At 34.3% G+C, this 12,950-nt stretch overlaps 1 protein-coding gene across 2 annotated transcripts in view; it reads left to right on the top strand.

Annotated features, from left to right (window-relative positions):
• Positions 1-12,950, top strand: part of LOC100232083 (dynein axonemal heavy chain 5) — a 152,233-nt gene that overhangs the window by 25,688 nt on the left and 113,595 nt on the right. For both annotated transcript variants that reach the window (XM_030265831.4, XM_072924432.1), the window contains exons 22-33: positions 637-844; positions 1,509-1,596; positions 1,707-1,830; positions 1,952-2,115; positions 3,242-3,334; positions 4,492-4,695; positions 6,532-6,612; positions 6,696-7,100; positions 7,246-7,364; positions 8,779-8,915; positions 9,966-10,128; positions 12,606-12,717. In XM_030265831.4, the coding sequence (XP_030121691.4) occupies positions 637-844; positions 1,509-1,596; positions 1,707-1,830; positions 1,952-2,115; positions 3,242-3,334; positions 4,492-4,695; positions 6,532-6,612; positions 6,696-7,100; positions 7,246-7,364; positions 8,779-8,915; positions 9,966-10,128; positions 12,606-12,717 (1,898 nt within the window). The remainder of the gene's footprint in view (positions 1-636; positions 845-1,508; positions 1,597-1,706; positions 1,831-1,951; positions 2,116-3,241; positions 3,335-4,491; positions 4,696-6,531; positions 6,613-6,695; positions 7,101-7,245; positions 7,365-8,778; positions 8,916-9,965; positions 10,129-12,605; positions 12,718-12,950) is intronic.

Below are 12,950 nucleotides of genomic sequence, written 5' to 3'. Positions count from 1 at the left end.
CAAAGGACATCAGGTGCTATATTTCTTTCTATTTTGCAATGGAAGTATGATAAGGGAAGAATTTTTCCAGTCTATTCAGAAGCAGCAAAAGCAGTTGATTTTACCTTTAGTTTAATAAACACATTTATTAAACTGAAACTATAAAACACATTAAAGCAATAAGTTTATCTATTTCCAAAGTAAATTAGGTCATACATATGAAAGAAGAAATCTTGGCTGGGGGAATTTTAGTAATTTCATTTATAAATTAATTACAATGGTGGAGTACTATACTTTGTGTGCATGCATGCAGGAGGGCGAAAATAATTTTTGGGGCCAAAATAATTTTTTGGGCACTGGCATCCTTTATGTTTTCTGTTATCTTCTGTTGATCTTTTTCATTACAACGTTATTACCACAACTAAGAGATATTTTGAAGAATATTGTTCTGCTTATTATGAGATGTTTTAATATAAAGATCAAAAAGTACAGCAAGTCCATCATGTTTCAGGCCTTCATTTCATATTTCATTGCCATTACATCCTCATTTTATTGTAAAACCTGGGGGAAGGCGGGAGTGGATGGGAGGAAGGGGAGATGGGACTTAAGAGGTCTGTGTTTTGCATTGATTTGTTTTCATTTGTTATCCTTGTTTAGTTATTCAGAATGTTTACCGTACCCTGAGGGAGTTGGACTATGTAGTCAAAGCAGCGTCTGATACCCTGGAATGCAGAATTGAAAGAATTCTGAAGGACATGTCAAATACTGCTCTGATAGTTTTGCCAGAAGATGAACCTATAGATGTGACTTCTTTCTTGGAACAAATAGAAAAGCTTGCTATCTCTACTGCTTCCAAACTGTCTCAGTAGGTTTCTTAATTGCACTGACTTGAAGGCCATTTTTGGGAGGGTTTATTTACTTGCTACTTTTGTATGCATAGAGGTTTTACTTCTCAAATGTTATTGTAACAGAGTACTAGTCTAGAGCAAAGTGATAGTCTTAGGTTGCAGGGGAGATACTCCAAAGTATCTTGAGCACAGCTTTTGTGCAATAGCATAGTATTTGGCATTTAGTATTTATTTAGCATTTTATACATTTTTTCTTATAGCATTCTAATAATTAGCAAGAAAAATGAAGATGGATAGGACTTGAAATCTCATCCACATGTTAATTGCTTGTTTCTTAATACTTCTTTTGTTTTTATTTTAATAAATCTCATTTCACAGATTATCTTACTGCCTCATCATGATAAACCTATTTTATTAGCTGTAGCTGGAAACCCCTTTTTTTTGGACAAAAGTATTATGAAGTCCACTTGAATCAGATATAATAGGATCTGACAAATTAGTTTGTTGTTAGTCAGCAAGTTTTAAAATCTGCATGCCCAAGGAATAGGAACAAAAAAAAAAACATCGAAAGGGCATTTCCCTGCACACAAGTGCAGCGGGACGGGGTGTGTGGCTGGGAAATAACAAAGGGTATTCCTTATGTTTGATTCCCCATGGGTGACTGTAAGGTTGTTTTTGTAGGCAGAGCCAACAAGTGGAATGGTCTGCGTATGAACTTATAGATATTCTTAAGCACAATCTGAAAGCAGATGCTGAAAGAACTCTGGAGGTAAGACAATGTAAAAAAGTAGCCTTTTACAACCTAGTCAGATACTTGATATTTAATTTACATGCTGGATATCTGATTATTTACCCAAGAATTTCCCTTTCACTGTTCAGGATTCCTTTGCCTGTATACATCTTGACATGAAGCAGAAAACACGCTGCCAAGAATGCCTGTCCTGTAGCTACTATAACCTGATGGGACAGCTTTGTCAGAAGAATACTGACTCTTTGATCAGATGTGAGTCTGGTTTTTCAGATATGTTTAATTTTTTAAATAAAACATTAAGATTTTTCTTCTCCCCAAGCTTATTGTGGTAAAAAAAAAAAAATATTCTCTCTTAAATATTACATTTATTTAGGCACGAAGATTTCTTTAGAGACCTTAAGACACCGACTTCATGTTATTGACTCCAGGTATCAGACAACTAAGTTTGTAGAGGCACACAGGGTTCCTTTGTTCCAAGCTGAAATGCAACTGGCTATTCCAAATATTGTCTTGAGACCAAGTCTTGAAGATATTCAGGTAACAAAATAATTGCAAATCTCAGTCATTCACAATAAAACATTTATAAGTGCATTGTTTTAAAGCAATACGTGCAAATTTAATCTGGTAAAAGAACTAAAAGGAAGGGGAAGAATAGATTAAAAGTCACTTGAGTTCATGATGGCAGTGAGTACTAAGGGCATGGAACAATGGATCAGTTTTTTTATATTAGAAAGACCTGTTTTTCTCAAAGCTCAGTAACTCAGTAATTCCTCTACTTAGAGGAAAAACCTCTACTTAGAGGAAAACATTTCAAAATGAGTGAAAACACAAAAATGAATGCCATCAATAAAGCCTGACTGACTTTCTAGTCTCTTTAAACTCTTTCAGAATTTAAAATCAGTTTAAAGTATCATTCATAAATTCAGCAGTAGTGAAATGTAAAGAAAAATATTATCAGCCTAAATCCCTAAATTGAAAAAATTTAAACACTCTTTTAAACTTATGCTAGTTTAGCAAAATTATTACACACATATTTGCAATATTCTATGATGTCTGAAATCGTTCAGGATATTAGTTTTAATGGTGTTGATTTCTGGACTTTTCATTTAGCGCTGTTACTGTCAAAATCAATAGCTGAGTTATTTCTCAAGTTTCATGTGCAGCCTTCATGATGTTGTCAGTAAGAAATCAGGCCACAAAATGTGATTTAAAAATATCATACATAGAGGAAGTAATTTGATAATTTCTGTAGCTGCCTGTATAGATGATAGACTATGCCATCACAGATTCAGACAAATGTATTCAAGCATTCTGGTGTGAACGTGTCCATTATTAATAACACATAACAGTGTTTCTAACCAGTTTAAAGGGAAGTAGTACTTTAACTCAATTATGATCCCCAGTGATTCCTGACTGCTGTTCTTAAAGGTCTCTTATGTTCTTGTTTGAAAAACCACATAAACTTGGAAGGACTGTAGTAAAACTTAATGAAGTACTCTTTCCCCTTACAAAATGTGTTTTTGGGTGATCCTATGTCATGCTTATTAGAGTATTTCCTTAAAAGACAGAGGTACAATTTTTCAACTTTGGTATTGTTTGGATGATCATCCCCCATCCACATAATATGTCTGTGAGCTCAAGGTGAATGTTTCGCTTTTTTCAGAGTGCTGTAAATAAAGCAGTAAATATCATCCTATCAGTAGCCAAAGATATTCCCTTGTGGAAATTTGCTTACTTACATCATAAACAGCAGCAAGTGAGTATTTTATTTTGATTATTCAAAAAAAATTGTATTTTGCTTAACATTTCTTAAGATTATATTCTGTACCAATACTTTGACTCGTTACCTGATGGATCTTCCTGATAAGTGAAAGCCTAGTTTTTAATCTCTATGCCAATTACTAAAACATAAGAGTAATAGTTCATAAATCTTATGTTTGATAGTCTCTAATATTAAGATCAAAAGTTGCTTAAAAAAATCTTTTAAATATACTGTTCAAATATGATGATGATAGGGTAGAACAAATATTATGTGTGAGTACTACCAACTGAATATAAATTATTATTACTCTTCCCAGGTGAAAACTCTGAAGTTAAACTGCAAGCCTTCATATGGCGCCTATAGTACTACAGTTAATACAGTACAGATATTTTAGCTGGCATCAATACTAGCACTAAAACCTTGGGAAGGTCTGAGGTTTAGATAGAAACTGAAATTTGTTGAAGGACAAGAATGCACAGTACTGGTAATCATGTGGCCTTAATTGTCTCATCTGTGAACAAAACACAGATGTGTGTAGATCTGTGCTGATAAGTGTCTGTGTGAAAATACTTTATTGTGTTGATATGCCATGAAAAACAGATCAGCTCATTTCAGTGAAAAAACCTACATTCAAGTCATGCAAATAAATAATAATTAAGTAAAAAAAAAAAAAAAAAAAAAAAAGAACTAGGAAAGAGTGGACTGAACTCTATTTTGTTAAGAAGAATTTTAGCTTATTTCCAAACAGCTAACCCTCCACTGCCTCCAGGACTTTCTATGGCCAAGAAGAGGTATAGATTGTAATTCTATACTAAAGAAGGTAGAAAGACTTAAGCAGATGTGTAGGAGGAGAAAGCAGCACAATTGTAGTTGTATATGGTGCATATTTGACTGATATAATTCAGAGATGATTAATACTAAACTCTCCATGACAACTTTTTATAAAATCAGCTTTAACACTAGCACTATAGCTCTGTAAAAATCCAAGCTGAGAACAGGGAGTCTCCCTGTGGATGTTTCTTTGCATTTTCTGTCTGTTCTTTGAAGTACTTATTATCTGAACCTCATTGCATATTCTGTAATTTTAAAATAAAAATAAAATCTCAAACAAACCAGTGAACATATTTTTTTTCTTGTTTAATTTATACCAGGATGAACAAGCTGTTGCTTTAGAGTTAGGTGATGAGAACAAACTGACCAGTATGGTGGCACTGAAGCCTTTAGACAAACAGATCATCGAACATAAGGATGTAAACAAAGTGGTGATCCAACTAAATACAATTATTTTGTCTCTTAAAACTGAAGCACTGGTTCTTCTGAAGACCTTTTCTGAATTTTCGGACATCTGGAACAAGGTTAACTACATGCTTAATATAATACTTTGCTGTGTTGTAATATCTAAATATATTTAAAAAAAAAAAAAAAAGGTTATTGGACGCCTAAGGAGTCTCTGCTCAGTAGGAAGCATTGGTTTCATGGTAGACTTCATAATTCCCGTCTGTTTCTGTTGACCAGAACTTGCAAATCTTTGCCAATTAAAGCATCTAAGAAAGAAAGCAGAAGAACACAAAAGAATTTTGGAGCATAAACAAGCTTGTGCTTTCATATGTTTATCCATCTTTCTCACAGCATCTTGTCTGCATGTGTTATGGGAAAGACTAGTTGAGCAGAATCTCTTAGAAACTGGAGACTACAAAAGCTAATCCTGAATATTAAACTGACCAGTTCTTTTCAAGCAACCACTGCTGAAAGATATTTTTCTATTTCTTCACACACAAACACACACAAAAGATAATCTATATCTAGGAAATCTTTCAGCAATGAAGATTCGAAAGCTGAAGTGAATCTGGATTGATGGAGTTATCTTCATTAGGAAGTGGCTCCAGTCATATAAATGGTAAAGCTCTGAGGAGTGTTGTGTCAGGATATTCACCATGAAATAAAACCTTGTGTACATTCTGACTAGTGAAATTCAGCTCTGTAAATGGACAACAACTGGTGTTACCTATCAAAGGTGCTTTAGGAAGGCCAAGAAATAAGCAATCAAAACAGGAGTAATCTTATCTTTGCTCACTATTTTTAACTTCTCCTTCCTAAATCAACCCTTAAGTGACCCCATTCTCACAGCTGACTCTTCTGACTAGGTTGAGACAGGGCATTTTTACCACTTTGTGGCTTCTGAAGTTCCAAAGCTTAATGCTTAGTTTGGTTGAGATGCTGTTTGATCTAACTACATGTTGGTAGCATGCCATTTCACCCAGAATGCACAATCAGATTGGCTAATGCAGTAGAATAATGTTTCTTTTTTACTAAAATATTCAAAAATAGTCAATTAACCTGCTTCCTTAACTTAAAATTCCTCAGAAGTTGTCACGGTTCCCCCCACCTTTGCAATCTCTGTTGGACCATTGGGAACTGTTGCTGGTAACTCATTATTGGCCAGAGAGGTGCAAACAGATTCTCAGGGATCTCACAGTGCAGACTGCAGGGGAATGTCCCTGAGAAGGGTGAAGATCATCTATTTGTAATTGAACTGAGAATACTGCACATTTGTTGAACTGGTGACACTGATTTCTAACCTCTGCAAAGGTTTCCAGCAGAATGTTTCCTTATGAAAAGAAAGGTTGCTCAATGCTCTATTGCCTATAAACAATCTTCAACAAGCTAAATGCCCTCTCTCCCCTTAGATCCATCCTTCCCTGCCAAACTGTTCTCTTCAAATGGCCAAGAGGCTGTCTGCACCTAGAAACTGCATTTTAAAGAGGCTGTTTCACGAAGAGTGAAGAAGATGGAGAGCAATTCCTCCCATTAAATACCTGTTATAGGATGTGAACTGCTTTCATGAGGTTGCAGACAGAAGGAAGACTAGGAAGGAAATATTTCCCCCAAAATTTTATCAGCTACATTGTAAATTTTGTAGTAACATTTGGATGGAAAAGGGATATCCTGACCTGTGTCAATTTTTGAGTTACAGATTTCAAGTTCTTTAAAGAGTATTATACAAAAAATAAGAGCCAGGAAAGGCAGTTCAAGTAAAATAATTTGTGCTTGTACTAATGAATGCTTATATCTCAAATCCTTTTAGAGAGGGAACATTTTGTGTTTGTACAATACATCAGGCAGTTGGACATCCTGTAGGTTATTATAATACCAATGCTAAATATTCATTAAAATAAACTTCTTTTAAGTAGGATCCAGAAGAAAAAGTGAAGGAATTTATTGATAGTAAACCAGCGATGGCTGAATTCCAATCTCAAATCAGATACTTTTCTGTAAGTATTATATCTTTAATAAAAATGAACTGTTCAGATAAATTTTAGTGAAATTAAATGCTGATCACTTGTATTTTTCTTAGCAATTAGAGATGCAAATCAGAGAACTGCCCAATCATTGTGCATTGCAATCAGTGGAAGTTGCAACAGAGTCATTGAAAATAGCTTTAATTCAGGAATGCCTCTCAGGACAAAGAACATTTGGATTAGCTTTAAATAAAAAGTCTGCCACAGTTGTGGGTGAAATTTATTCATTCATAGAAAATGTTAGCAAGAGGTTAAGCAGACCTATCCATGACCTCGATGATGTACGGGAAGCAATGGAAGCACTGAAGGAGATCCGAGAGAATGAAATTAAAATTGACATGACAGTTGGACATATAGAAGAATCTTATTCTGTGCTTCATAAATACAACCTGCTCTTTCAAGATGAAAATACAGAAAGAGGTGATGGATTGGCCTATGCCTGGAAGAACCTAAACACACAGGTATTGTAGTTATGTGATTTCTCAAATAATTATTATCAACTCTCTTAATATTGAACTGATAGAACAAACCTATTTACCTAATTAATTTTTTTGTTTCCCACATTTGTTCTTTTGTGCCTGTTTTTTTCTCTTTGTCTGCATATAGGCAAGACAGGTTGAGGACTTGCTGCTGAAGGTACAGCCAGACATGAAGACAGATTTCTTGAGAGATGTTCAAAACTTCCAAATTTATACTGCAGGATTTTATAAAGAGTATGATGAAAGGTAGGTGACCTGTGTAGCAATACAATTATGCTTCATTAGTGATTGTTTGAAAATAGCGTATCTAAATAGCTTCAGAAAATAAACACAGCATGGCATCACTGTATATATTACACCTGAAAAAAGGCCTAATTTCAGATTTATATAAGGTGGGCATACAGTCTTACAGTCAAAGATTCATTTCTGTAATTTCAGTGCTGGAGTCAGTGATATTCCATAAGAGTTAATAGGTTGTGGGGAAAAAAATAAAATTCTCAATCCAGATTAATTTTTTTTTTTTTTGAGTATTAACTCAATAAAGTGCTTTGGGGGATATTTAACAGGAAGTATTAAAGCAGTGTCTTGGATGTGACTGGAGATACCACTTCTAGGTATTTCTAAATTCACTGTCTCACTCAGCCTTACTTTTGAAGATGTAAATTGTGGCTCATTGGATGCTCCTACAGTAGCAACAACAAGAGAAAGAAAGACAGGTTTGGCTTGACCCATTATGGCCCTAGGACAATATCTGACCTTTGAGGGCTTCCCTCTTCCTTTGGTGATCTCAGAGCGGCCTGGTTCCCTTTTGGACTGTGTCTTATCCTGGTTACCTTCCTTAGACTCTGTTTTACTGACTCACCTTCCCTTGGTCCCATTTAATTATTGTGGGCTTGTCTGAAGACCTGGACTATCACTGGAACCTGATTACCTCCCCGAGGGCCCTGCTCTTCCTGCTCAGGTTCTGTGGGATCATGCCTTGGCTGCCTTTGCTGACTGTGTTTCTGCTTTCATCTCCTGGTCCTGTTTCCCTTGCCAAGCAGCCAGCCTGCTCTACTTTCTGCCCATCTGCCTGAATTTCTTTCTAGAAATAACCATGGCACAACAGAGGATGACTGAGTTCTCATCCCAAAATATTATGATAGGGCCAAGAAGTGGTCCCAGGTGTGAGAACTGGAAATTGCACACAGTCCTACAGCTGAGATGTGCTCATTAGGCAAAATGGTATTTTTTCTCATATTTTTATGATTACTTAATTGTGGTTCTCATGCAAACTACACAGTCTTCACTCCTGATTTATATATCTGCTATCTTTCCCTTTTTAAAATAGAAATGAAAATAATTATTAAAATTTGTTTTACAGAAGAAAAAAGAAATAACAAAGCTAAACATTTGCAGATCTTTAGATGTTTGTAAGATATATGGTAACACAGATGATTTTTTTATTAGAAAAGAAATTGGGCTTTCTTCAAGGACTGCTGAATATGTAATCTTGGTACACTGAATATGTGCTACATTTTTTCTTTTAGTGTCATGTTAAAATTTACATAAAAATGTTTAAAAATATTACATAATGTTCAGAAAGTATGGTTTGGGTTCTGTTGAGCTCCTTTGTAAAACATGTATGGTTGACAATTTGAATTTGTTTTGATTTTTACAGGGGCCCAAGCAAGGACAATATTCCTCCTCATGAAGCAAGTGACAGATTACATATCTTTCAAGCTAAATTTGATGAACTGTGGAAGAAGTGTCTCTCTCTTTCTGGTGGGGAAGAATTATTTGGTCTTCCCATCACAGGTAGTTTCTCAGGGGATAAGGATAGGCTGTTTCTAGGCTATTAAATTTTTCTTGTGATTCCTTCGAAATGCATGGAAATTTAGAAAAGTTGCAGAAAAATTCCTTGCAGAAGAATCTTGTAGTAAATTATTATAGTCTTTCCTATGAAAAGCAGCTGGGTGAAACTGGCTAGGTGTGCACATACATAAACATCAGGTGGAAAAATACTGCACTGCTCTGTGTGTCTCAGGGTCCAGATGCTTAGTTCTCTTGCTTTTTCTGTTCAGAGCTAAGCACATCTGCTGCCAGTATTCTGTCCTGTACAAATTTGGGAAACGTGTTGCCAAAGTACTTAAATTGTCCCTGCTCCAGTTGCATAATGAATTCCCTTGGGCTATGTGACTGAGCTGTAATGTCCTTATGCCTCCTAGTCAGACACAGTTCCTTTGGAAGACTGTGGTGTGAACTGCAGCAGAATGTATGATAAGCACTTTAATTTATGCATACTAAATTGAGTATATTTTCCTGTCTAGGGACATATGCAGTAATCCAAATATATTTTGCTAGGAATTCCAAAAGATATGAGAGAAAGTAAACAAAACATTTATGTTAAGGATGTCCATTTTAAACACTTTTATTCTCTGATATATTCTATATATATAATTTGTAAGCATACCCATCATCCCCAAACTTTGCCTCTTAAGTAAATAGTTTAAATTGACACAGGGGATATTGTAGTTCTTGTCTAAAATTATATTGTATTTCATTGCCATTTCATCTACTTTTCAACATTGTCTCCTTCAATTATGAGATTACATCTACTGCTACAGAAGAATATTGATTAAAAATAATCAGCAATTTAAACAATTACTGTGCAGCAAAATCTGTTGTTCTTACATAGTAAGTGAAAAAGTTTGTCTTCCTAGACACTATCTAGAAAACTGCAAGTCTGATTTCATTCATTTATTAAATAACATTGCTAGAAATGCATTGATTCTTATGTTCACGAATACATTTGACATGATTACCTAATTAACACACACAAATTTCCAATTTTAAAATTTGAAACAGAGTATCCTGAGCTTCACAGAATTAAACGTGAACTTTCATTGCTTCAGAAACTTTACAGTCTTTATGATACAGTTACTTCTAGTATTGACAGATACAATGAAATGCTTTGGAATGATTTAAATACTGAAAAACTTAACAGTGAGCTTCTGGATTTTCAAAGCAAGTAAGTTATTTTTTGCTTACATACATGCAATTTTTATTTTTAACTCTGTTTATTAATTAGCCTGTGAAAAATTCTCCAAGGGGCTGAATAATGTTGATCCTTCTCATGCTCAGTGTTGTGCACAATTGCATTGTGGTGCAATATGGAGCTGGTTTGTGAGTCACTTGAGGCTTATTGGGGTATATTGACACAGTAGGCTGTAGCTTATTCAATAAACAAGGTGCACAAACCTGTGTCAAGGTGGTTGTAAGTATAAATAACTTTCAAAGCTGATCTTATACAGTGCCTTCTCAGTGATTTAGTTTACAGCTAATTAATTGTTAGTTCATGATATTAGATGGAATTTTGAACCTACTGTTTACTTCTGCACATTTATCTAAATTTTAATTGTTATTTCAAGAAGGGTAAATAGCCACACTAAATTCTGAGTTTGAAGCAATAATGTTTTCAACAAAAAACTGACTGAACTGTCTTTTAGTCATTATTTTGAAAAAAAACAAAACAAAACAAAACAAAACAATAACTCAATATGACTCAACCTCTTTTTAAAAAATAAGAATAGTAAAAATGAATGTGTGTGAAATACATATACTTCTGTATTTGGCCAATGCAAGTATTCGTCTCATTTGAGTAGAATTCTGGAATCTGCATCATATTTTTTTCTGTAGTTAATTATATTTTACAGGTTGTAGGACTTTTTATGCTTCTTTCTTCAGATACCTGAGGGAAGCCATTGCACAGCAATAGTTTTCATCAATGTATTTCTCTTTGAACTTCTTGTGTGACATTTTTGTTTTTCCTCTCCAGTGGCGAGCTTTATTTGGAGCAGTGTGACTACCAATAGGCAATAAATGCTTTTTTTTTTTTGTAATAAAAGTCTAATTAATTACTATCCTTTTTTGGCAATTTGCTAGCATTATTGCATCAAGCTGTTCTTTTTAAAGGCAGAGAAACTGAAACAACATCCAGGGGATACTCACAGAAATAGCTAAGGTGGTATGCTGTGTTATGAAAGAAGCAGGAATGCTGGAAGTGCAATTACTGCTTTAGACTGATTGTAAAGATATGCGGAGTTCTTTAATGTAATTATGTTTGCTACCTTTTAAAATAGTAATCGGATAGACAACTTATAATCATGAAAAGAAAAGGAAAAAAACCTGTTGGTAAAAATAAATCCAATTAGAAAGAAATAAGAAGGAGAAATATTTAGAGAGCATTTAAAAGTTTATAATAACAGCTGGAGATATGTTTTCCTTTATATTTTACTGTGATATGCTGTAAAGAGAATGTCCAGTAAATTTAGGACAGAAATGTAAACCTGATCCATGAAGTAGTTTTTTAACATAATGTGCAGCTCATGGAACTTGCTTTTAGAAGATATTATTGAGACTAAGACAAAGGAAAAAGTTATTTGCATTTTTTTTAAAATTGCCATTTTCATTACCAAGCTGAGCGATCCCATTTCCAATAGCCATCCCTAGAAAAGTTTATTAGATGTAACGTGCTAAGCCTCAGGATAGAAGTAGCCAGGAACTGTACCTTAAAGCTTTCTTGATACAAGGCAGAGTATAAATTTTCCATTCTACAATGCTTTTCTCCAGCATATTTAATACTCTCTACTGTTAGATTGAAGATAATAGGCTATAGCAGTTATTGTAGTGCCATGACAGTATGCATATGTTCATCTGTCTCTTACCAGCAAGCAGTGAAGAATTTGCACATGTTCCAGCATTGTGTGACAGATCTGTCTGATTTTGAACTGTGAAAAATGGAGAATTTTTTTGCAGGAATTTGTCATTATGGGCAGGTTTTATGCAGGTTTAGTTTCTGGAATTGAGCTGTAAGAGAACTGCTGTTAGTCTTTGGTCCATAGCTTTGGCAGATGAAAACTGGCATGACTGGTGTAGAAGTGAGAGGAGCTGTTACTATTCACAGTACAAGAGGTTCTTCATTTTAAATTTGTTTTCATCTTAAATTGTGCATAAAGGAAAATTTTGCTTTGAATTTCTTTCATACAAAACAGGTATGAATTAAGACTTGTTTGACTGAAATGGAAGTTTTTTTTTTCTCTTTGCAAGCAGAATAGTTTTAGTTTAGGATGTATTTTATTTGTTGTTTAATTATTTATATGTTGTTTAATCATATTACCTCTTTTACAAGATGAGGTGTATTTTCAAATTTTACTAAAACAGTGACACTGCAGGAACTTAATTTCAGGTATGGGTTTGCATATGAAATTAACTTCCTTTAATTCAAACTGAAATAGAAACCAAACCATTCTAGTATAATTTGTGCTGTCTTTAGTAGTGCTTCATGCCTGCAGTCACAAATGACCAGCTATATATAATATTTGCAGCTTACAGCTGGATTTTTATTTGCAGTCTACTGGTCAACTCATTGAAAAATGACAATATTAAGTCATGAATGCTGATTATTAAGAATAAAATATTTCTTCTTTCTTTTTGTGCTTTTTAAAGAATCCGAAAGTTACCAAAAGCATTGAAAGAATGGCAAGCTTTTCAAGACCTAAAAAAAAAAATTGATGACTTCACTGAGAGTTGTCCTTTACTTGAAATGATGAAAAACAAGGTATGTTCAGCATAATAATTTGGAGATAAGAGTCACTTGAGAAACTCTGTTGAAGGCCATGTTATATGACTACAGGATACTTTCCGTAATTCTTTTTTATAGATAAATGTAGTTGTATTTATAGCAAAAAATCTAGTTGGGCTTAATTATAGAAAAGTAGAATAAGAGACTTTGTATAGTAATTAGAATAACTACTAATGCTTTCAGTGGAATGGAAATCAAGACTCTCCTAT

This window comes from Taeniopygia guttata, chromosome 2 (assembly GCF_048771995.1).
Source record: "Taeniopygia guttata chromosome 2, bTaeGut7.mat, whole genome shotgun sequence".
NCBI classification, from domain to species: Eukaryota; Metazoa; Chordata; class Aves; order Passeriformes; family Estrildidae; genus Taeniopygia; species Taeniopygia guttata.
Note: the sequence above shows the minus strand (reverse complement) of the source record. Positions and strands in the feature narration are given on the sequence as shown.